Source organism: Mycteria americana, chromosome Z (genome assembly GCF_035582795.1).
Source record: "Mycteria americana isolate JAX WOST 10 ecotype Jacksonville Zoo and Gardens chromosome Z, USCA_MyAme_1.0, whole genome shotgun sequence".
Taxonomy (NCBI): domain Eukaryota; kingdom Metazoa; phylum Chordata; class Aves; order Ciconiiformes; family Ciconiidae; genus Mycteria; species Mycteria americana.
In genome coordinates this window covers 55494938-55519325 of record NC_134396.1, presented here as the reverse complement: position 1 = coordinate 55519325, position 24388 = coordinate 55494938, and the positions used below count along the sequence as shown (strand labels likewise).

The 24388-nt window shown below is 36.3% G+C and overlaps 1 protein-coding gene across 1 annotated transcript in view; it reads right to left on the bottom strand.

Moving 5' to 3' along the window:
• The window catches only part of MAN2A1 (mannosidase alpha class 2A member 1), a 111497-nt gene that overhangs the window by 66419 nt on the left and 20690 nt on the right, over nt 1-24388 (bottom strand). The window contains exons 3-8 of the mRNA XM_075526549.1: nt 21839-21983; nt 12006-12177; nt 10229-10356; nt 8537-8710; nt 5959-6145; nt 194-371 (exon numbers count right to left, since the gene is read on the bottom strand). Coding sequence (XP_075382664.1) covers nt 194-371; nt 5959-6145; nt 8537-8710; nt 10229-10356; nt 12006-12177; nt 21839-21983 — 984 coding nt within the window. The remainder of the gene's footprint in view (nt 1-193; nt 372-5958; nt 6146-8536; nt 8711-10228; nt 10357-12005; nt 12178-21838; nt 21984-24388) is intronic.

Sequence of the window (24388 nt, the reverse complement as noted above, 5' to 3'; positions counted from 1 at the left end):
GGGAGAGGAGATAGTAAAGGTAAAAAAATGTAATCTGCCAAGACAAACCAATCTGCTGTTAAATAATATATAAAGCTCCACAGTTTAAAAAAAAAAAAAAAAAGACTCCAAAACACAACTTTTTTCCATGAACAATCTCAAAATACTGAAAAATATTGTTTTCTTTACAAACCAGAAAAAGTGTTGTATTTACCTTAACATGCCACTCAGGATGAGAATTCATATAATCAAACAGCTTCTGATAATTCTGGTACTGCTGATCCCATTCTGAGCTCTCAGCATAGCGGAAATCATCCCCCAGTGGAGCTAACAGAACTTTAGTACGGAAAAGCTTTGACTTCTTTCTGTATTGATCTAAAATCATCCAAGCCCTTGGGGGGGCAGGGGAGGGGAAAAAAAAAAGGCAATTTAGCAAACAGAAGAATAAAGGTCAGTATTTGATGAAACAATTCTTAGATATCAAGTTGTGCATTAGGGTGACCCTAAATAAGACATACAAAACTCTGCTATTTCATTTTGTAACAAAAAGCTGGATGCAATTCCCCCCACTGGGACACCACATTCCACCTACTATTGTTGCAAACACGATGCTAATTAAATCCTCCAATAAGCTTACCAAGCTCCATCTCGAACAGTAGGTCAGTCTGCATCAATTTGTTCCTGTGCCAAAACTAACCTTCAGTTTAAATTATGTTTACCTGCTTTATATTTCGATAACAATCCTAATCCTCTGCAGCCCTTATTTACAATAATAAGCAAGCTCTTCTCATCCCCTCTGGTAATTCCCTTAGATACTTTGCTTCATATCTTCATGTCCTTGACAGAAAAACTGCCCATAAATTAATCTTTGAGGAACTCCAGCCTTCCAAAAAAGAAAAAAAAATTCTGGAGGAAGTTGACTACAAACAATCACTGTTTCCCCCTTCAGCCAGCCAGCTTCTTACCTATCTTAGAGTCCACCCTCTTAAGTTTTAAGCATATGTCCTGAAAAATTAAACCCACTGCTTTTGGCCTTTAATAAAAAAAAATAAAACCACCACAAACAAAATACCTACACATGCATACACAGAAAAAAGGCAGTAAAATTATCCTTTGGCATGTACTAACTCTTTGACGGGTAAAATATCACTTCTGTCATTAAGCAGCAATGTATTAAAAGTTACAAGTCTGATGTCTGGGTTACTGAAAAGGCCCATTTCCCCCCCTCCCCTCCCAACCACAATCACTATCGAAATCTTCAGGTGCTGATCCTCTCTAACTAAAGTTATGGAAATAATTTTAGTAGGGAGTATAAACCATAGTAACATATTTAAGAAAACAGGAATACAAATGACAAAGTTTTAAAGAGAAAATAGCAGCAAAATCCAGATTCCAGTGAGTTTTTTGTTTCGAGAAGTCCTTTTAATGAATGGTCTATCAAAATCTACTTTCAGCTCATACACTTGAAGATTTGTTACACAGTTATGTGAGAATTTAATCTAGTCCAATATATTCGAAACCCGTATTTCTTTGATCAGCAAGTCAAGGTTTATTTGTTTAACAGATTATAAAAGTATTGAGTAAACATAAGGTCTGACTGTATTCTGGAAAGAGAAAGTGGGCACAACATCTTTAGTTAAGGATCTACACAGTTCTGCTGAGACTAGAACAGACCCAACTAGTGGCTTCCGCCCCTCTCTGTCTATAGTTTGATTTATAGTTCAGCTAACCAAGTATTTAGTCTTGAATCAGTATTTTCCAGGAGTTTCAACAGGTTGCAGATTCAAACATAAAGACTTCCTCTCCACACAACTAACATAATTGGCACAACACAGGCTTAGTAATTCTACCTTCTAAGAAGCCAGCCTAGCTCAAATTTTCTACACGCAGCCTACAGTTGGAAACATACTTTATTTTAGAGCCTCTTGAAAAATACAAGACTTCAGGAAAGGTTACAGTTGACAGGATATTGGACTTTGACATCTCTCTTCAAAGTCCTCCTCTAGTTTCTTTCCAAATCTACTGCAAAATTATCCAGTACTGCCGTTCTTCCTTTCTTCAAAGTACTCATAACTGTAGGATTATTAGGTGTTTTTAAGGGTGCAGCAGGGTCTTCCTCCATTGCAAACCAGTTTCAATTGCAAAAACACCGAAGGAAAATTAGATGTCTCAAGTAAGGTATATCCTATTAAGTTTCTCTCAAATAACTTCCTAAATCACTATTTCATACAGGAGTGAGAAAGAGTCAGCAGAAAGCCCCAGACAGAATTTACTGAAGATGAAAAATACCTCTGGAGAAAAAAAACAAACAGATTCCACTGAGTCTCACCAACACTTTCCCCCTCTGTTTCCCCAGCAAGACAGTATTAGATACATTTTGATACATGTTTATCCTGCCTACCTGAATAAAAATTTGAAAACTGGAGAGATCAGTCATGATAAACTTTTTGTAGCACCATAATTACGGACACAGCATATCAGGAGCAGCTCCATTTTAATGGCTTTAAAAAAAAAAAAAAAAAAAAAAAAAAACCCAAACAAAACACCCAAACCCAAAAAACCCAAACAACTGCAAATTTTTGGTGTTGTATAATCAAGAGTTCTTGGAATTCTACACAAGATGCATTATATAGTTCTCAATATTCAGAGCAACCCTAACTGCACTCTTAGATGGCAACACTGAAGTATATCAACATTGTCAGTAACAGCATCAAGAATATTTTTCACCTTACTTTGCGAAGCTTTCAGATTATCATTGAATGCTAAGACTTTTCACAAATGAAGAAAACCCCTTCATATCACAAGTGTGTTCTTTTAACATAAAAATTCCAAGTATTTGGCTAAAACATATGAAAACAATTTGTGACTGGTTTTGCCCCCTTCTATGTCAAAGGAGGAGGAGCAGTAGCCACCCAGAGTCTGTGGGAATCGCAAGAAATTTTGCAGCAGCTATAGCAAGTCTTATGTGACAGGTTTGACAGTGGTTATGGCTTCACAGTCCCTACTACTTCAGCCCATACAGCCCAGGAAGCATTAGTGACTCCCTCTTTGCTCAATTATCTCAACTAGAAAACAAAACCATTTGGTGGATTGGGAATTTTCAATTCAGGTAATTTTGTGGAGGAGATGGCTATGCAGATAGTATGAGTACTTCCTAAGAGGGTGTTCTCAGATTCTTGAAGTTGGCAGTCACAAACATTAACCACCAATGCCACATCAGCAATGTAATTCTGAACGCCAGTTACGTGTTGTGCAATGTGACCAGCCATAAAAAGAAAAAAGCTGAAGGGTAAAATTGGGCTCTTGAACAGTAGGGGGTGAAGGGGAAAGTCCATTTCCTACTCCTTCTCTGAAATGTATAACTTGCATTACAGATTTTTTCCTATTTCCATGCAAGGGAGAAGGAGACATACACCAAAACAAGCTATGCTTACTCTAACAAAACAACTCATTCCCATTCAAGGAAAAAAAAAAGCCAACAGTTGTTTTTTCTTGCTACTGTGAAAAGCTAGAACTTCAGTATTCAAACATATGGATAAGGATGCAGCTGCAAAACAGGGCAAGTGCAACAGCAATCTTCATAACCTAAGCTGTTATGAAGTGTAATTAAACAAGTACAGGCTTTCAATTAGGCTCCTGTTTCACTGCTTCCTACCAAATCACAACTAAAGTGGCAAGGCAATGATAAATACAACAGCTACTAGTCTTAAATTTTCAATTCAATATCTCTTCAGTATATATGTATGGCCATAATAGTATTGAAATCAAAAGTAACAGTCCCAGCTGAGTATTCAAGATCTGTGTTTTATCATTTTTGCTGCAATTTTAACATTGAAGTAAGGTCAGTGATCTAAGCCTTGCCTCTAAATTAATCAAGTGTGTATCAAATACTTTTTTTCATATCCATGTAGTGTAGACCTCTTGTATTTTTCCAGTCTTAAAAAACAAAGCAATCAGAGATGAGAGACAGGTTAATTAGCGTGCTACAAACCTTTAACCTTGGAAAGCTTATGATGTAAAGACAGATTTTTCAATTACTTCTGGGTCTCATATATCTCCTCATCATAACAACTGTAAAACTTGTGTTGTTACAGACATCAGATCAGAGAAGTTTTTGGTTGCCTGCAATATTCCAACTTTTTCGTAAAATGAGTAGTGGTTTTAGCATTCTCCAGCAACAGACTATTTCCAATGTTTTAGTGAATTTATTTGACATTACACTCTCAAAGTATGGTTTCTGTGTTCCTTCCAATGTTCCAAATGCAAATACTCTAGGCTTCCAACTCAAAGACCATGTGTCAGTTTTACTTTTCTCTTAGGTATCATCTACCATACTGCTGTTTCAACTCCCTGTTAGACACTGAAACTGTTTTTATCTACCAAAAGCTGATGCAAAAGATTAAGTTTCAGAGACCATATTGAGATAATGATCTCTTCAACTTGATCATACGTTCACTCCATAACTGCCCCATTTCCTTTATTTCTTGATTTCATACGACATGATGAAAGAACCATTTCTTTTAGAAGGCCTAATTTAGATAGTCATGCAAAGGTTGCCTCTTGGATGGGCAGGGATAAATTAAGATCTAATTAAAAACCAAAAACCTTAAAATGCATTCCAAGCAGGCTCTCTACATTATACTTACTGCCTGTATGTTCCAGGTGTTTATTAAACAAGCTGTTACTCTTCCACAAATATTGGTCTCAGCTAATTGGAATACATATTCAAGATTTTTCTTTTTACAACTTTGATTTAAAGACACAGGAGCTTTCCTTCACATTTGATTATCACTAAGTGTGTCATAATGATTCTTCTATTAGCTCTCCTGTTTTCCTGCCACCTTCAGCTTTCATTTTTCTAAAGAAAATTACTTTTTTCTATCATCATTCCAATTTCTACCTTAAAATATTACAATTGTGATGTATGCTGTCTTATTTTGGTTTTATCTTCTATAAAATTTTGTAATTGAATTTTACTGACAAAGCAAAGTTTTCAAGATGCTTGGCAAAATTTATACTCAGAAAAAGGACGATGCAGACTTGACATGTAGACAACCAACACGTCATCATCACATCATCAGTTCAAAACTTCAGCATCAAGACTAGAACCAAAGAGTCACCCTGTTATCCTTAATACATTTGTTATACTCAGCAGTTTGCCACAATTGTAAACACCTACCTAAATTTCTAACTCTTGAACCTGGAGATGGTTTGAATGCCGGAAGATAGTAACAGGACCATAGAATATAATCTTTGTCTGGAAAAAACCTTTAGTACTTCTATCTTTTGTTTCTTTTTTTCTTCTCTTTTCTTTTTTTCCCCCCTCCTCCCAAAATTGAAAAGTAGTTTTGTAAAACTATAAAGCTTGATTATTACTGTGGCAAAACAACTCAGTGTTTCTATTTAAAAAATAAAATTGAGGTTAATAGAATTTCCCCTCACCCCACCCCCCAGACATGTAAGACACAGGACTCTGATTCATTTAAAGTGTCCATTTCAGGAAACTTAGGCCACAGATTGCCAAGTTTTGCAAGGATATACCATGGAAAACATGTCACTGTTTGCAGTTACAGCATACTACACCATGCTGTCCCTGAAGTCTTCCACTGCCAGGAGACAAATTACTGTCTGTTCATAAAATTTGCAAAAACTACACTGAACCAGCAACATGACTATAACCAAACAGGTGACTATGTTCTGCCTAGCATTCAGAGATAGTAACAGACTCATCATGAATAGAAGAGAAAAAAATTTAATGCATCTTCCTTAATTATAATCTGACTTCAAATTTCACTGTCAATTATGTTCTGAACTTATGAGCAGCACTAGGTTAGGTAATAGGCATTATTTTCCTATGACAAGTTTCTTTTAAGAACTGTATAAATCCACCAAGTTATGCTAAATATCACCTTTGACCAGCATAATTATTATTTTTTTAAATTATTCCCAGAATTTTTACAGAATATGGAAAAACTGTACCTGTGTTGAACATTTCCAGCATGAATGGCTTCTGGTGGAACTCTCCATGGGCAGCTTACTCTTCCTCCAGGAAGACGTTTGAAATCAAACTGGCAGCAGATTTTTGGGTCTGGACCACAAGTATGAGGAACATCGTAGCTATAGAAAGGCATCATATGACAAAGGATATCTGTACTGGATCCCAAATCTGGAATTAAATACATAGAGCACACCTTTAAAATAAACCCTCTCAGATTTGCCAAAACTAAATCAGTTCCATGTTCTTAATCCAAGAATTGTATTGAAAACATCAAATCAAGACAATTCCTTTCTTTGAATATCCATGCCTGGAGTCTACCTTTGTATGTACCTTACGTATAAAAAGGCTAAAACCAGAGATATAACAAGGATTGGAATGTGCCAATCAGTCACCAGCTGATTGGGAAAGACAGGAACAAAATGTTAGGGTTTTTTTTTTACCCAGAAAATCTCATTATTTCCAGAGTTTTAGAGGTGAACAAAACACATCTTTTATACTCTGAGTGAATCAAAAATGAAGAACAAAAAAACGACCAAAGCACCCACCAAAAACCCAATCCAAAAACCCAACCACCCTGCTGTCATTACCTCATTAGCACAACATTTGAATTGGTTTGCTTTAGCAGTACCTTAATTTCATGAACACATAACTTCAACGCATTCCACTTACTTGTAGATAGATTCTGTGTGCTTGTACATATGATGACATAGAATTCTATGCACTTCTGAGACAACCTTTGCAATCTTAACTTTTCCATCTAGTCAGTCCATTCCCTAAAGTCTAATCCACAAGGAGCAGAGATCTACACACATTTTGTCAAATCTCAAATTTCAAAATTTAACTTCAAAGACAACCTGAAGTTCTCGGAACTTGAGAACCTTAAGTTTACTCATCTGGTAAAACCCCTAAATGCTGATTACCTATTTCCAGCACTAACTACTTAAAGTAATTTTATGTTGAAAAAAAAGGGATGAATGCTTTAGATGTGCCACAGAAGCTGGCTCCTAAGTATGTCAACAATACATACAAAAATACTCTTCAAAAATCTTAACAGCGTAAGTTGTCACAGTTCCAATCCAGACCTTTTATTTAAAAACTCCTATTTTACTACTTACTTATTACTAAAAAGGTAATATTCTATAAATATATGCATTTACTTTTCAGCTACAGGAGTTCTCTATCTCAGGTACCACCTCTATGTATTATGCCAGATGAGTGTGCAGTGATCACTGAAAAGCCTTCTTTTGAAGCCCAAACACTAGACCATATCATGCATATGATTTACATATGCAACTATTTAGGAAAAAGGCCTGTCAATTAACTATTCTGTACACTGAGTGGCACATACTAACATTCAGAGAAAAATCTCTGACATGTCAGTATCTGACAACTTCTTTCAGTGGTATGCTTTCCTCAAGTCAAGTTTACTTGTGCAGCAGATTGCTTTCTCTGAATACCCTCCTTCCTACAATTTCTGATTAAAAACACTAAAAAGTTTCAAAATCACTCCCACCTTTCAATAGTAAGTACTAAATACATTTGTTTGACCCTGTATTGATTAAGCAGCAACATACTAGCTTACTTAAAAAAACAGAAAGACCAAAACCTCAACTACATACATTCATCATACAGCTTACTGGAATGCTGGTAGAGTACAAAGCAAAAAAAAAAATTCATATAGAAAAGTACATTCATCTACAGACACATTAATTTGCTAAGGTATAATCACTATATTACCTAAGAAAGCTTTCATACTCTATATTGTATAAATAATATCAAAAAAGCAACTATATTTATTCTAAGAATAAAGTTTTAGATGTGAATTCCATTGCAAATTAAAACAGTGAAATGTTTTTAATCTATTTTTTTTCTGACTAAAGATAACCTACAAATTTCAAGTCCACAGAAAGCTACTGTAACTAATGACACTAGTTTGTCACACCAGCTGAAGAAAACTAGCGGCATGAAAGTTTTTTCCTTATTAAAAACATAAACAAGACAAATCTCTCCATCTTCAAATATTCACTTTTGGCCTTTTTTGTCCCATCCACTGTCCCCGTCCCTGTTGTCCCCGCCAAGAGAAATGTTCCTAATGTTCTTTCTCCTCTACTTTATTTCCACATAGTAGGAGTAGGAGAAAGAAAACAAAGAAGTGAGAAAAAGCAAAAATAATATTCTATCCCATTTACTTTTTTTATATATATTTGTAAGGAATGTTGGAGAAGGGAAATAAGAGAAAGTAAAAACACAAATGAAAGTGAAGAAACAGGAAGATCAGAGGAACAATGGCCATAATACAGTTTTTATATTTAATACCTTTCCTAACACACAGGTACATTCCCTTTCTGTTATTAAAAAAAAAATTCCCCACAATTTAACCTAGATGAAAGACAACTTTTTTTTTTTAAACAGAACTGCTAGTTTAAAATTTTCAAGTCTTAGACTAACTTCTCTAAATAACCTGTTTTATAAAGTTTTCCATAATATTTGTTCAAGTTCTCTCCATATTTTACTTGTGTAAATGAACAAAATAAATTGACATAAAAGAAAAACACATACCCCAGTTCTGTCTCCAAAAGAATTCTAGTGTCTTCTGCATAGCAAAATGTTTTTTAACTGAGTAATGAACTCTCTGTATAAGCATATTGGAAAATCCTGTGCGTTTCAGAAGGTAGGCCATTGTTGGTGAATGCCCAAAAGGATCAATTGCCCAACCAGACTTTGGTTTTACTCCTGTTGACAAAAGAAAGTAGTAAAATAAGAAGAAAGTTTTAGTTCTCATTCAAACAAAGCTATACCAATATAATTCAAATGAGAGCACTAAAGATAAAATTTCCAAGAAGATAAATTAAAATATACAGCTGAGCATTAAGCCTCCTGCAGAACAGACCCTGGAATTAACAGGCTAGAATTGAACAGATAAACAACTAACAACAACAACAAAAAAATCAAATGTCTTAGAGGCAGGGCATTCTGTATAACTACATAAAAAATCTGAGATTAGTACTCTATGTTGTTACACTACTTCAACTGTGTCTCAAACATCTTTACATGGAATCATAATGAAATACATCTCCTTTTTCACTTTAAGTAGATTACAGATTTACAACTGGAAAAGAAAGCTGAAAGAAAATGAATGGGTGGAGACGGATTGATGTTGTATCTTGTTGAATTTTCACTGTAATTTAAATAATGTTAACCTTTTTTGGCTTTGGAACTAACGTTTCTTTTCTTTTGATTTATTTAGTTGGCAATGATTAGAATCATGTTATTACTGTGTTTTCACTGAACTTCATACTAGCAAATAAAGAAGCTATATCTAACTCTTGTTTAACTGATTCTTCAACATGGTTCCTTAGGTGCATTTTTACTGTCTTACCAAAAAACCAGTAGGGAATGCATTACCCTTTTATTAGGCCTTCCCTCCCCCCAATCTCTTAATTATGTCAAGCTGTGTTTATGGAAGTTGCAATCTAAGAAAAACATAGTGAAACAGCTTTTCAAAATAATTTCTGTTAATTAGATTAAGTAATGTTAACTTACTATTAAAATCACGGTACAAATATTTTCTATTAAAAAAGGGTTATCTCTACTTATAGAACTAAACAAAAAAAAACTCCCAAAGCCACCAAAACGGTTCAGCCAATGTCACTGCAGTCAGTAATTCCTCAAAGTTTCAAAAGCGAATGTGTCTGTCTTTTTTTTTTTTTAAATATGAACAATTCTAACATTACAATGCGTTTAGGTTTTATAGCTTCTACTACTACAACAACTACTACTAGATTTCGTATTTACTTTTTTGAAAGCCTTACATAAGAGAACCTAATGAATACACAGCCTGCAGAACAGATCCAAACACATGAAAGGAATATCAATTTTTTAAGTCATTTTAAGGCCTTTGTCATGATTTTCAAAAGACAGAAATGGCAATCAGAAACTGTGATACCAGAGACATGTGATCTATAATTCAGCATGATCTAGTGTTATATTTTATTATGCTATGCACATCTTTTGTTGATCAAGACAAAATGTTATGAAATAAAATTGTTTAAATACACTTCATCCAGGAACTTCTATCTGCAAACAGTAATTGCAAATACTAGACTCAATCCTATAGCTTCTAGTAAGTGGTCTGATTTAATGTTGCAGGAAAGCAGAGTAAAGACAGTCTTCTAAGCACCTCAAATACAAAAAAGCATTTTCTAATTGACTTCCTGTATTAACAGTTAAATTTTAGATCAAGCCACATACCAAGGTTCTTTTCTAGCCATTGATGTCCTTCTATCAGTTGGTCAATTAAAGCAAAATAATGAGGAGAGGCTTCATCAGGCATGACCCATCCTCCTGTTACTATTTCAAATTGTCCATCTTTTATTAAGCTGGAAAAAATACAAGTTGTGTTCAGAATCTTGCATATGAAAATACACTCTTAAATTTCTGAATACCCAGCAGGTATTTACCAGGGACACAATGCCAAAATCTAAACTGTTTGTGCTACTTCCGTCACTGGACTTACATTTCTTTAATCGAACAGGGAAAGAATGAATAGATGAACACTGAAATTTTAATGCATCTGTGCAATGAAAACTACCAGATCTACTGCATGTACCATAATATTTGATTTTTTTTTTTTAAATCAGGAAGAAAGCTATTTCCTGCATAGATTACAAAAATAAAAGTGTATGTGTCACAGTACTGAAGGCAAATTGAGCTAGATGCCTAGACAGTGCACATCTCAAGCACCACTGTCATCTCCCCATGTGTGGTCTACTGTTCTTTGTATTGTTTTAGAGAGCTGATAGAGCTTTGAAGTTTATTATATCTATAAAGGCTTCAGACCACCTCACTCAAAAATGCCTTCTTGAAACAGATCACAAGATGATCAAGTCTCTCTATTAAGATGTCAGTGAACATAATGAGCATGCTTCCAGCATCAGGTGCTCCCTACAGTTAAATAATGTAATTTCAGCACTTATATTGTACACCAGTATATAAATGTTTAATGAATTCAAGAAAGAAATACAGTAGCTTATCAAAACTTAGTCACTTTATGGATAATACCTGTAAGAGTAATGAAAAACATACAGCAAAAATAATCTCCAGTGCAGCTTCTATAAGTCTTACAGTAGTTTAACTACTACCCGATTCCCCTGAAGAAAGGGCACAGCTCCCTATCATTTACTGTTTATTTGCGTCCCAAGGGAACTTTTTGATATCAAAAAAAAAGCTGTGCTATAATACTCATGCATTGTACATAAATTTTTAAATAGTTTTCTATGTCATTCCCAAGATTTCCAGCATTACCTAACCCTTGCAGCTGTAAGGCTCTCACAGCTTTAATGTATACTGCAACCTGTGCATCTTGAAGGGGGGCATGAGGAGGAGAGCATCACAGAGATGAGCTAAGAACTGAAAAAGAAATACTCCAAAACTAGATCCTTACTTCAAGTTTGTCCAAGCAACATGCTTTCTTGTCTCCAAGTCTAGACAAAGCTTTTATTTCTGTGTTACATCTTGACTTAGGATTTTAAAAAGAACTAAGAAGAGCAAGGGTGTAGTGTATGTACTACTTTACCATTTAAGCAGCTACATGTTTATAAAATACACATGTTTAAAAACAAAAAAATCTCATCTCATAATTGTGTTATAACTGAAGAAAAAATCACCATATATAAATAGCTAATATGAAAGATTATTTTTATTCCATTGCCGATACTTCAAGGTGACTTCAAATAAAGTTTATAATCACAACTCCATTACAATTTGAATGACATCTTCATGGTTGTACATGGAATCCTTTACCCAATTTTTTCAGCCACTCAGTAATTTGGCTTCACTTCTCTAAACACAGTTTTATTTTGTAACTGGAAAAAAAACAAACCAAGCCCAAAAAAATCGGAACTTGAGTAGTCCACTATTCTAGTAATTCTGCATCACAATAAGTGAAATCTCAAGTTCACACGTAGTCAAATACACAAAGTCTCAGAACATGCCACGTGGAAGATAAGAAATAGTTCAATGTTCAAACCTTTTAACAGCATCCTTTTTTTGGCTATCTATTCCATCCCACCATTTTGAAAAGTAAGAAATCTCAGACCACATAAATTTCCTTCGGTTGTCTTCTTGCAGTTTTATAACCATATTATTTAAGATATGCTGTGTCTGATCTCTGAAGTAATCATCAAAAGTCTTCAGCCAACCTAAGAAAAAGAAAACATGAAATTTAAGTTACTTTCAACAGTCTTAGAGACCTTTCTTCTTCCCACTCCCTACAAAAAGTTAAGTGAAGCATCTTCTTAAAAAGCTGAACTTTACATGCTGCGGACAGTTCAAAATGCTAAACTCTCCAGGTGTTTCTTTTTACAAAGTTTAGATGTTTTATTTCCTAAACATATAAATATATGGAGCATTAGGCTTTCTACTTTGATCAACAGAATATACAGATTTAAAAAACTGTGGATTTTCTTTTTTTTTTTTAATTTAAGCACAAATTAAGTAGTTGAAAAGGAAGATGTACATATCTGAAAGTTGATGTTCCTTGATAACTTCCACAAGGTTTCCTCATCTCTCACATCAGGAGGACTGTAGCATCTACTAACAGATCATCTTCCCAGCCCAAGCTCTATTCCCAACACACACACCCACAACACCCCCTAATCCTTCCCACAATGTCTTATCTCTTCTTTCAAGTCATAAACACCCCATCACTCTACTTTATGTAAAACAACTGAACGAAAATCCTTACTAGCAGCATCTTACACCACAGCTTGAGGAGAATATTAAGAGCCACTAACGGTATCCCACAGACCTTGAGGGTAAAGAAATAAAATGGGGGCAAAGAAAGCAGCAGTAAGCCCTGCAGCACGTGTTCAGCATCATTTATGAATGAGGGGTTTGTTAGCAATGACTGAGAAGAGAAATATATTGTAGCTGTATCTCTCATTAGAAAAATAAATCAGTGAGATGCAGAGTAAAGGACAAACCAACTTTAACACATATTTGACCTCACAGCACAGAGCCTTCCATGAAATTCTTTTACCTTTCCCTAAAACCTTGAATGAGAAAGCACATGCATCTTCCTTCCCAAAACCTGGAAGGGATATGTTCATTCTGTAACCATAACTGGAAAATAGAGGCAGATAAGCCTGTCTACTTAATACACAAGTGGCATATTCCTACTCTTCATACCAGCTCTTGTCACATATAAGCATTTTCATTCAGGTGCTTCCAAAAGGGACTCAGCAGTTGAGTTTAAGGAAGTATCATACACAACAGAGTAAATACTGAAGAATGCAAATGATGTTATGAATTGTTCCTATAGCATGCATCCACATTTTAAGATTTTGTGAAAGCTTCCACACAATGTGAGGATTGTACTCCAGACAGCTACGATCCTAGTGACTCCACTCTGATTTACCAGTTCTGTTCTGCAGAGGCACTGCCATTCTAGCATAATGCCAGTCTGCGTATAAGAAGTTATAGGATTAGGCTGTTCTGGAATGAAATAATATTGTTTCCAGGCAGTTATAAAAATACAGAAAATTTTAGTATTAAAAAAATCATTTTTAAGTCTAATAAAAGAAAACAACTTTATTATTGAACAGAGTCTGAATGTTGATTCAGAAAGGATATATTCTACTTGACTACGAATAAAAAAAATCAATGACAGTAATCTTAGGTAGAAATGCAGAGCTAATGTAATTTGACAACATGCACATTCTTTTCCAGTTCACATCAAATTTTTAATTATATTTCAGATAAAGAATCTTGTAATTAGGAATAAACACTAGACACTGGCGCACTCTTACTTTGGTTGCACTACTTTCAGGTTGCACTCCCACTCTGTAAAGGTCAAATTTTAATAAAGTATTCAGAAACAAACAAAAACACCACAAATTTCCAAAACCCTCCCTTTTTTACTTTGCAAATGAGGAAATAAAACTATAACACTCCAAGGGAAAAGTGCTAGCTCAATATCTTTTTATTTTTTAAAAACAAATTTTTAGCATCTAGAAGAATCATCACATCCGATGTAGGTTTCTGTACAGATAAAACACTAGGATCTAACCTAATCTATCTTAAAGGGGAAAAATACATTTTGTCAAGACAGTTAATATGAAGGCTTAAAATCTAAACTTAAAACATACTTTTCTTTAGAGGCATGGAAACAGCTTAATACAAAGAAGTTGACAGTAAATTACTATTACGCAATAGTTTCATGAAGACTGAAAACAAAAGCAATGAATAAGCTGAATTTATGTTCCTTCTGTGCTGTTTTTAATCAGCATTTGTTATGATCTCTACTTATTTCAGTACATGGGTTTTTTAATGGAACCTTTCACTCAAAGAATTGAGATCACATGACAAATTAATACATTTTAGTGCTCATTTACTTTTCAACAAACCAAAGAAATATTTTACTAGTTTATATAAAAAGATCCACATGTAGCAGACTACAAATTTATAGCTTTTTACCAGGAATTTCTTCTGAAAGAGATAATACCATGCTAGCACACAACTAACAGTATGGTTTTAGTTCATCCTCCATGTTTTTCCTGTACAGAAATATATCATAATAATAAACTATTTTAGCATATTTAGCATTTTTTACAGTTATGCTTAATTCTCAACGGACTAGTTCTTGGAAGAAGACACAATTAAGTAACTGTTTTGATAGCGATGGAAGTAAAAAAGAATGATAAGCTGAAAGAGGATGTCTTAGTTCTTAATTACATCCATGCTCCACATAAAATGTGATGCCGCAATGGTAAAAGTTTTCTAAAAAACAATAAAAAAAATTAACGGACATGTAGCCATGAGTTCTTATCAGTGCTGTGGAGAACTTAAGCATGGTATATGTGTTTAACTGATCATACACAGCCACACAATAATGACAATAATGCAAATACTAGAAATAAATCAAAATGCTAAGTTTTAACTTACATTTTAGTAAGTATGATTACACATGGAAAGAATTTAGCATTAGTCCCTTTCTAGATTCAGCAATTTAAAAAATTCCTTTCTTTTAAGGTGTAGAATATATGCATCAATTGTTTAATTTAGAAATCTTGCATCATCATTCTATGATGTCAAAACTAAATAGAACAAATATGCAAGTTAATATTTTACAGATGTTTTTGACATAAAACTTCAGTGCTAATTTCACCAAAAAGAAGTATCATTTCAATAAAGATGAATGGCTCATTGGCCAAGATTGTGAAAGAAAACTTCAGAAACATAATGTCTCTCAGGTAAGGCTATCTCAAAATTCAAACTAAAAGCAGTCTAAGATGGTTTTTCATTTTTCTATTTGGCATAGCATAAACCAGAACAAGACGGAAAGCCACCTGGAACATCCCTGTGTTGAAACATTCATTCTGATTCAGAAGATCAAGAGAAGATGAGCCCCTTGTTCCCCAAAATTCCCCTTTATTCTCTGAAATAAAGTCATTTAGACAGGAGCAAAGACACCAATATTAAAAAGGTGCAACAGTGTATTTACTTTTCCAATGGCATGCTTTAACTTGTAAAAGATATCTGCTCAAGGGACCACAAGAATCATTCCATATTTATCACATTTAATTTCATAAGCATAACTAAAAATTCAAATGATTGCACATTTAACCAAAAGCAAAATCTGTCATGAACCATGAGGTACTTCAAAAACTATAATTAGAATTCTTATTTGTTAGGCTTACACAATGCAAGGTCTATTTCTGCTTTGTACATATCAAATCTGCTGCCCTCAAAACTAAGATGAGAAGAAAACTTATACTCATCAGGAATTAAAAGTGTGCTCTCTGTAACAGTCCTGTCAATTTTCAGTGCAACTGCCCTGAATTTTCTCCCCCCCCCCGACAAAGGAAAAAGAAAAAACTTGCTCCCTGAAGTCCCCTACCACCTCATATGCAACCACAGAAGTATTGAGAAGTGAGCCAGTAATGAAAGTCAGATTTCTGTAATTCAGCATGTCAAGAAAAACTTGTCAGGTGCCCAGTTTCCCATTCAATTCCTAGATCTCATCTTCTTCTACAATAGAAAAATTAGGTGTTCACCGTTCAATGTATATTTTATAGTCTTTACATAGCCTTCATAGTTCTTTTTTTAGAAAACACTATATACTGTTGCTGTTTACAAAAAGGAAAACAAGTTCTAGACAAACAGTGGCGACTGATATTTTTTAATCTTCCTATTAAAACACAAGATAAATATATCCATCAGTGAACTTCCAATTTACAGTCTGAAACTTTTAAAGATAAAGTTGTCAGATGTCATTCAACTACCATTTTTTCTTTCCTGCTTCAGCCTTATACTAAACTGTTCTTATATTTTGGTGGGTCAGACAACAGTCTAAATAATCTGTGTTCCAAATATGTCAGGAAAACTAAGAAGTCACCTGAAGACCATATCCAGATATGGTCAACAGAAAACAAACCTGAAACTCCATGGTGTATTAAGAGCATCAGACTTTTATTCTTTTCTCTTAACTTAACACTGCAATTAATTTCATAGGGCTATACAGATTTCCACCTGAGACTCTGCTGGAGACTGTCTTAAATAATAAAAAAGGGGTTAATGTGAGTGCTGGTAAAGATACCAATAATATAATTAATGAAGTGTTAAAAAGCAGAATTTAGACCTGACGTAGGTGCACATACACTTTCACATACATTTTTATTTAGGTAGAAATTGGGGGTGGGAGCACAGAAAGAAAATCTCTTTTAGTCTCTTTCAATTCCACTTAAATGCTGCTTGTACTACGTCCGTAACAACCACATTCAGCAGCAAAGTACTCTGATCTGGTACACACATATATTACAAAGCTCACAAGTCTCAATTCTTAAATAATTTAATGAGAAGACATTACCAAAATCATCACTGCCAACAGAGCAATAAATGCTAGAGGTGTCTTTCGACCCCTCGGGTCATATCTGAACATCATCTTTCAAGTCCAGTTGTGCTGGTTGACAATAGTGCTGTTCCTGAGCAGGGTTCTCCCCTCTGGAGTTCAGCTGCTTAATCCACTTCAGGCAGTCACATGAAACTGCCGTTGAAGCACAAGAACTAACATAAGGGCTTTGCCAGCACAGCAGGTTATATGATCACTCCTTAATCTGCTCCAGAAAGAAATGCTACCCATCTGCGATGCCTATAACCTCACACAACAGAGCCATTTGTAAACTGAACATCTCTCCGTGGCTTGAGATTAATCTGCACTGGGTGAGTCACCCTAAATCAGACATGCTACTTAGGTGCTCAAATGTTCATCAGCTGCCAGCAACTATAAGACAATTATGCCTGCCACTGATCAAAAGTGTGAGGGGACCCATTCTCATACCTGATTTCCCAATAATGGGTAAATATATTAGCTAGCGAAGGGAGAAGAACAGAGACCAAGTTTGTAGGTCCCAGCTGAATTCACACAGAAACAGTTAACCTGGATTTAGCAGAATTTAGCAACACCAAGTGTTTCAGAGCATCAGCGCACAAGTCATCCCCCAAAACAGAACCTGGAACCTAAGACCACCCCTTTCCCTATAGATTCCATTTCAAGGCAGTTTCTTTGCCTTTGAGCTACAGATTCTCACTAGCATAACCGGTTATATGAAAAGTTAAAGAGAAAGTAGCCTCAGATGAGAAAACTTAAAATGCAATGAGAATTTAAAGCTTCTGCAGCCAATATATCTTTACTGACCCCATTTCTTGGTAAATATTTTCACATACATTGTTACACTATAGGTTTGTTATACCTTTCAGCTTTTTTTGCCAGAAGGCATTTCTTTTGCACCATGCCTTTTAATCCTCTGTGGGAAAGGAATAATGTAACCATCAGCTATACAAGAGATTTCAGATCTCTGTTACACAAAAATTTTCCTTCTTTCAAGTGCTTATTAATATGCAGTTTCATATGCAGACAATTCCACAGAAATGTCCTTACCGAAAGCAGTACCAAGTCAGGAGATTTTTATGATAACACTCTTTGTAAAAGCAAACAATAACCAGTCTCACATGATCACCTTTGGTGATGGAACAGGTTACATTTACCAGGATTATATCTCAGTTTAACTCTACTTGATATCAACTGAGAAGCCTAAACAAGCTGGTAGATATTTAGATTGTAAGCATGAGGAGATGCAGATTTTTTTATTTTAGTTGCTACTGGTAAAAGGACAGATATAATTTTATAGTAAAGGCATGAAGAACTTAGGTATTAAGGAATAAGACCTTAGGAATCAGTCAGCTATCAAAGGTGAATGACAACACCGTTAAGACTTCAGGCAAGTCCTTGGGAATAAACTATGCGGGGAAAAAAGGTACAACAGAAAGAAGAGAGACAGCTCTCAATTTCACAGAATTCTTCAAACCTTATTATTGAAGGGGCAGCCACAGAGAGGACTTCTTTCAGAGAGCTGGAAGAAAATGAACCTTACTATATATGAAATGAGTGACTCCCTCCAAGACAGATATCCGAATGCTGGTAAAAATCCATCTCTGAAGCTAAGTTCATTATGACCCACACATGTTTGGAAGAGGGCCAAAGCAGTGCTGGAGAGCAAAATAGAAGCAGATTAAAATTCATTAAATGAAGCTCTCAAGTGTACCAAGAGACATCATTCAAATGTAAAATTAAGGAATAGACAAACGCATCGCAAACATATTTCCTGGGTAAGTAGAAAATTCCTAATGGGAAAGTACAGGAAATTCCATGATTGATAACACAAAAAGTTAAACAGGAAAAGGTGTTGGTGATGCTACTTCTGGTTGTAGAGAAGTATCTATGCCTTATCTGTCTTAGAAGTTTAATAATTCTGGTGACTCAAAAACTTTTTTTGGAGGGGGTAGGAGGGTAGGGGGTTTTGGTTGGGGTTTTTTTGGTGGGGTTTTTTTTCTTTTTGTGTGGTGCAGTTTGTTTTTATTTGGGGCGCTTTGTTTGTTTGTTTGTTTTGTGGTTGGGGGGGGGGGTGGGGTTTTTGAGTTGTTTGGGTTTCTTTGGGTGGGTTTTCTTCTTGGGTTTTTTATTGTTTGGTTGGGTTTTTTAAACACAGGCCAAGAACCCAAACCTGACAGAGAAGAATGCCACATATAGAGAGGAATTGCCCACTTCTCTGGACCTGGAGAAAACCCCTGTTATCCTCTGACCTTCCAAAAGAAGGTATAATATTTCAAGCGTCATGGCAAATATATAGTGAAGCTCATGAAGTGAGCTTAGTAACTTGCCATCCTAACTGGGAGCCTATTAAGAGATGTGTCCTTCTTCCCAACAATTCCACTATTTTGGGGACCTTTCTCATAGGAGCAATACAGAGCTATTTAGTTTAGTCTGCTAGTCCCAAAAGATACATATCTAAAAATATGGAGGCTATGACAAAGCCTCCTCCAGCATAACCTGATATTGACAGCCTGATACTGGCTAGCTGAGCCAACAGCAGCCTCAAAACTGTATGCCTTGCTTGGCATACAGTGAAGGAGAATGTAATTTGTAGTGACAGATATTAGTATCTACCAAAATAATCTTGATGTGAAAAGAGGTCCAGTAACTTCAATACTCAAATTCCTGAGAATACAAGTGCTCAGTGGGCCACTTTTGGTAAACAGAACTGGTGCTACAGTATGAACCAAACACTAGATTAAGGCACCCAATGCCAACATTTGTGAGACACAAAAGGACTTGGCTGTGAAAATCTAGCACAGCTGTTTGCCTGATTATAGGAGGCAAGAAAGGAACCTAGATGTGAAGAAGAAATGAGAAGGCTGGATGTCAGAAAGCTAAAGGTTAGCTCCAAAGAGTCTGTCCAGAATGGCAACAGAAACTGGCCAGTTCTGCATTGAGTACTGACAAGACAGGCCAGGCACCACAGAAGAAATCAGCCCAATATATTCTGTTTTGGAACACAGTTACAGAAGGAATATGAATAAAATAAAAATAAAATATTTTTTTTAAAAAGATGAAAACAAGATTACTAGAACCTGTAGAAAAAGAACCAGGGGTTGTGTTAAAAAAAACCTGTTCTTTTATGGGACCCATATGGATAGTGAAAAACTAGCCTCCTTTAGAGAAAGGGGCAGAGGTCTATCTCTAACAGCAACGCCAAAAGACCTGAAACATCTTGGATGTGCAGTTATGAAACCACAGTATTTTTTAATGAGTTCTAGAGTAGGAAGAGGAGAGAAGCTACCATTTTGATACAGGAACCTAGACAGAGCCATGAAACAGCAAGCTCAGCACCAGAATTAGAAGAGATCTACTGGTTAGGCTTTGGAAAAGTCTAACAAAACAAACGGTCTGAAAGTTGATATCAAGGACATAAAGTCTCCTCTACTGATCTACTGTTAAGGGGGCAGAGAATGTGAGGTTAAAAATGCAGGTTCTTAGCCTCCACTAACAGAATGCATCTGAAAAATAAAATCAGTGCCAGAACACTGAGCCCCTACCAAACCACATGATTTGAATGGTCACTGGAGAAGTTGTATGCAAAGCTCTTCTCAGCTTCCCTCAGGACTTTCCCCTGCAGCTCCCAAGCTTCATGCTCCTGTAGAGCTACCTCAGCTTGCATTGTGCAGGGGGTCTTTGTTCAATCCAGATAAAATAATCTCTGGAAGACAGATGTGACCCCAGGCAACTGGCCTCTAGCAGGATGCCAACTGTCCTCCCCCAATTAGGATATGAACCTACTAGCTTCAGCAGAAAGAAGGAAGAGAGGTGAACTCCATACCCCATTCTAATTCTCTTGGTTCTTATTAGAAGTTCTGTACATTCTTTTAGGATGGTTTCAGATTCATTAAATGACTGTACAGAGTGTGGCTTCTCTTTGGGAAAGTTTTCAGGAGAACAACCAGAGAGGAAATAAGTGGACACAGGTTTAAAGACAGTTCTACAAAAGGGTAGATCAAAGTCTACACTGTGATGATTTTCTCTGAATATTTTTACTATACCCATACTTTGTTATTTTAGCTGTCATAACTGTACAATACTGTCCCTCCGAATTCCAGTGTTCATTTTTCTTTGAAAACGCTACATACGTGCGAATAAAAGTCACTTACGTTCAAACTACCATATCTTACTTCGCTCAGATCCAAAGTACTTCAAACAACAAATTAAATTGCTGGAGATACACAGTAGTAAAATTTAAAAGTCACTGAAATTGTGGCTTTCCACAATAACAAGCAGCTTCACCAGCTTCTCATGGTCAATGTACACATACCAGGAATATACTACAGCAGTATAATTCACTGCTTTTGGGTGTATTTTACAGTCATTTCAAAATAAAGTGACACTTCCCCATTTTATTTATTACACAGTAAATATCCACTTGGGAGGAAGAAGTGACATTATGCAAACATACCTAGGTTTCAGTTTAAATCCAGACTTTATATTATCCCACTGTAGGCTGGGGGCGGGGGTATGCACAAAACAATAAAGAAAGTGTTATAGTCAAAACCCTCAGATTTGCCACTGTCACTTCTTCCAAAAAGCACATCTCTTCAGCACAGGCTGAGGGTTAAATATCTATGACAGTCCAAAAAGTCAAAATAAGAGCAGGCCATATTTAATGCAGCAATGAATAAACTGACTGGGTTACCAGCAGGATGAACACAGAAAATCCATATTACCTTCCAACATCAACACTGAAGTTCTACTTCAGTTAATAAATAAATAAGTACATGTACAACTTTTATCATAACAGTTGTCAGTTGAAGTCATTGGCACTCGAATTATACATCTGCTGAACTACCTCGCTAGACTTAAATCTTACATATTGAGTAGTATGCTTCAAAAAACCCAAATCTTAACAGAAAGGACAACATATTTCTTAATTCAAAAGCCTCTAGATATCCAAATCAATACAGCTAAAGTATTACCTGGGTCATTATGTGAGTGAGGCACGACAAAAACTTGTAGCGGTTCACTGTCCCATTCATTTTCATTGTATGTGATATCGAATCCTTGTTTCCACACGCCACCATCTGGATTATCGAAAGGAAGAATATCATAGACATCCAACATCTGAAAAAGGGTAAATGGAATATAAAACATGAATGCACAAAAACAGTTCTATTAAAAACCAAAGCTGTTTTCATCAAAAACAGATCAGCTTGTTCATTACACAGGGAGAGATGAAGTGTTGAATAGAAAACTGACAAATGAGAGCAAGTTCCAAGTCATGCTAGGCCAGCTAAGACACGGCTGGCAGGAAGTGGAACATTTGGCAGGCCCTGTTCTGAGGAAACTGAAATTGATTAGATAAAGGGTAGGAATAAGAGCCTTAAGTCACAAAAATTATGACAGCTTACAAGGGCATTGGGGCAGGAGGGTAGGGAGAGAATTATACAGAATAGCACAATACACTAAATAGAGGAATGCAGAAGATGAAGAGGACAAACTAAGCAAGCAGCAAGAAGAGATGACAACATGACAGAGATTGAGGCAAAAGTGGTGGACTTGGCAGTGCTAGGTTAACAGTTGGACTTGAAGATCTTAAAGGTCTTTTCCAACCTAAATGATTCTATGATTCCAAAAGTCAAACTGACAAAACGGAACTGAAAGAAATTAATCAAGGAAAAACATTCAGAACTATAGTGAATTGCTACAACAAATCTCCTTCTATATGTACTGTTGTCCAGTGCACTAATTATACAGAGAAGGACATATTTCATTTGTCAATGCAAATAAGGAGGTTACAGGTTATTAAAGCAACTCTAGAGTTACTTTAACAAGTTCCTATGAAATTTAGATATCACCAGATAGCTTCAAAAAGAATCTTCTAATGTGAGTTTAGAGCAAAGTTACTATATCCAACTTTTTTTTTTTTTTAATGCTCTGGTCTGCTTTTAGGAAAGGTGGCAAACTTGATGAACATGAATTATGATCTGGACAAGTCTTTTCCCAGGACTACAGTTTAAAAAACTTAAACTAATCTTAGTTTAGTTCTAACCCCACGTTAGAATACAATTGTACACCTGACAAACCTTCTTCAATGAACATTTCACTTCCACAAAAATAGTCTACAGGAGTCATTTACTACATGAACACTACAGGAGTTAAAAGTTTCCAGTGGTAAGCTGTTTTCTGCCCCGCTAAGAAACTTGAGAAAAATACAGACAACTGAAACAAACATCTGACTAAAGAAGTTAAGGCCTTGTGATGGGTTCACCTTGGCTGGCTGGCTGCCAACCCCCCACCCAGCTGCTCTCCCACTCCCCCTCCTCAACAGGCATGGGGAGAAATAAGATTAAAAGCTCATGGGTCGAGATAAAGACAGGGAGATCATTTGCCAATTACCATCACAGACAAAACAGACCCAGCTTGGGGAACATTAAATTAATTTATTGCCAATTAAAATAGAGTTGGATAGTGAGAAACAAAGACAAAACTAAAACAGCTTCTCCCCACCCCTCTTCTAGCCCCGTTCAACTTCACTAGTTCATTCCTAACCCCAAGTGGTGCAGGGGTACAGGGGTTGTGGTCAGTCCATAACGGTTCCTCTCTGTCACTTCTTCCTCGTCACACTTCTTGCTTCCTCCAGCATGGGGCCCCTTCCACAAGCTACAGTCCTTCATGAACTGCTCCAGCATGGGATCCACTCCACAGGCTACAGTCCCTCAGGAACTCCTCCAGTGTGGATCCTCCATAGGCCAGAGTTCCTTCTGAAAATACCGACCTGCTCCAGCATGGGGTCCACCATGGGCTGCAAGGAAATATTTGCTCCACAGTGGTCTCCTCCACCTGCTCCACTAGCTGGAGCACCTTCCCCCCTTCCTTCTTCAATGACCTTGGTGTTCACAGGGTTGTCTCTCCCACCTTTTTCTCCTTATACCTCACTGCCATGTAGCTTTTTGCCCCTTCTTAAAACGTGCTCTTCCAGAGGTGCCACCACCCTTGCTGATGGAGGGCTCCTCTGTATCCTGCAGTGGGTCTGTTTTGGAGCTGGCTGGAACAGCTGTGTCTGGCATGGGGCAGCGCTGGCCTCCCCTCACAGACACCACCCCTGGAGCCCCCCACTGCCAACACCTGGGCACCTGCACCCAGTACATTCCACCCTCACTGCTGTGAAACACGGATTTAAGAATAGTCAATAAAATATACATTCATCACACACTGTTCACAGACTTCACTTACATCTACAAAAAAAATTCCCACACCAAAATCAAAATGACATAACAACACTGAAAAAGTGGAAAATTTACACACATGATAAAACTCCACCCCTTGTCCTTTTACCTTATTACAACAAAAGAATCCTCATAGTTATTTCACTCTGGCAATGTCCAATCCGAGTTTTGGCCATTACCACTCCCAATTACTGTCCTGATTTTTCATTCCTCAGGCCCCAGGTTGGGTGCTAAAAAGGACTGCAGTGGGTTGATGTCTGGCAGCCAGTCAAGGTCAAACCACCACAGGCCTTTAACTTA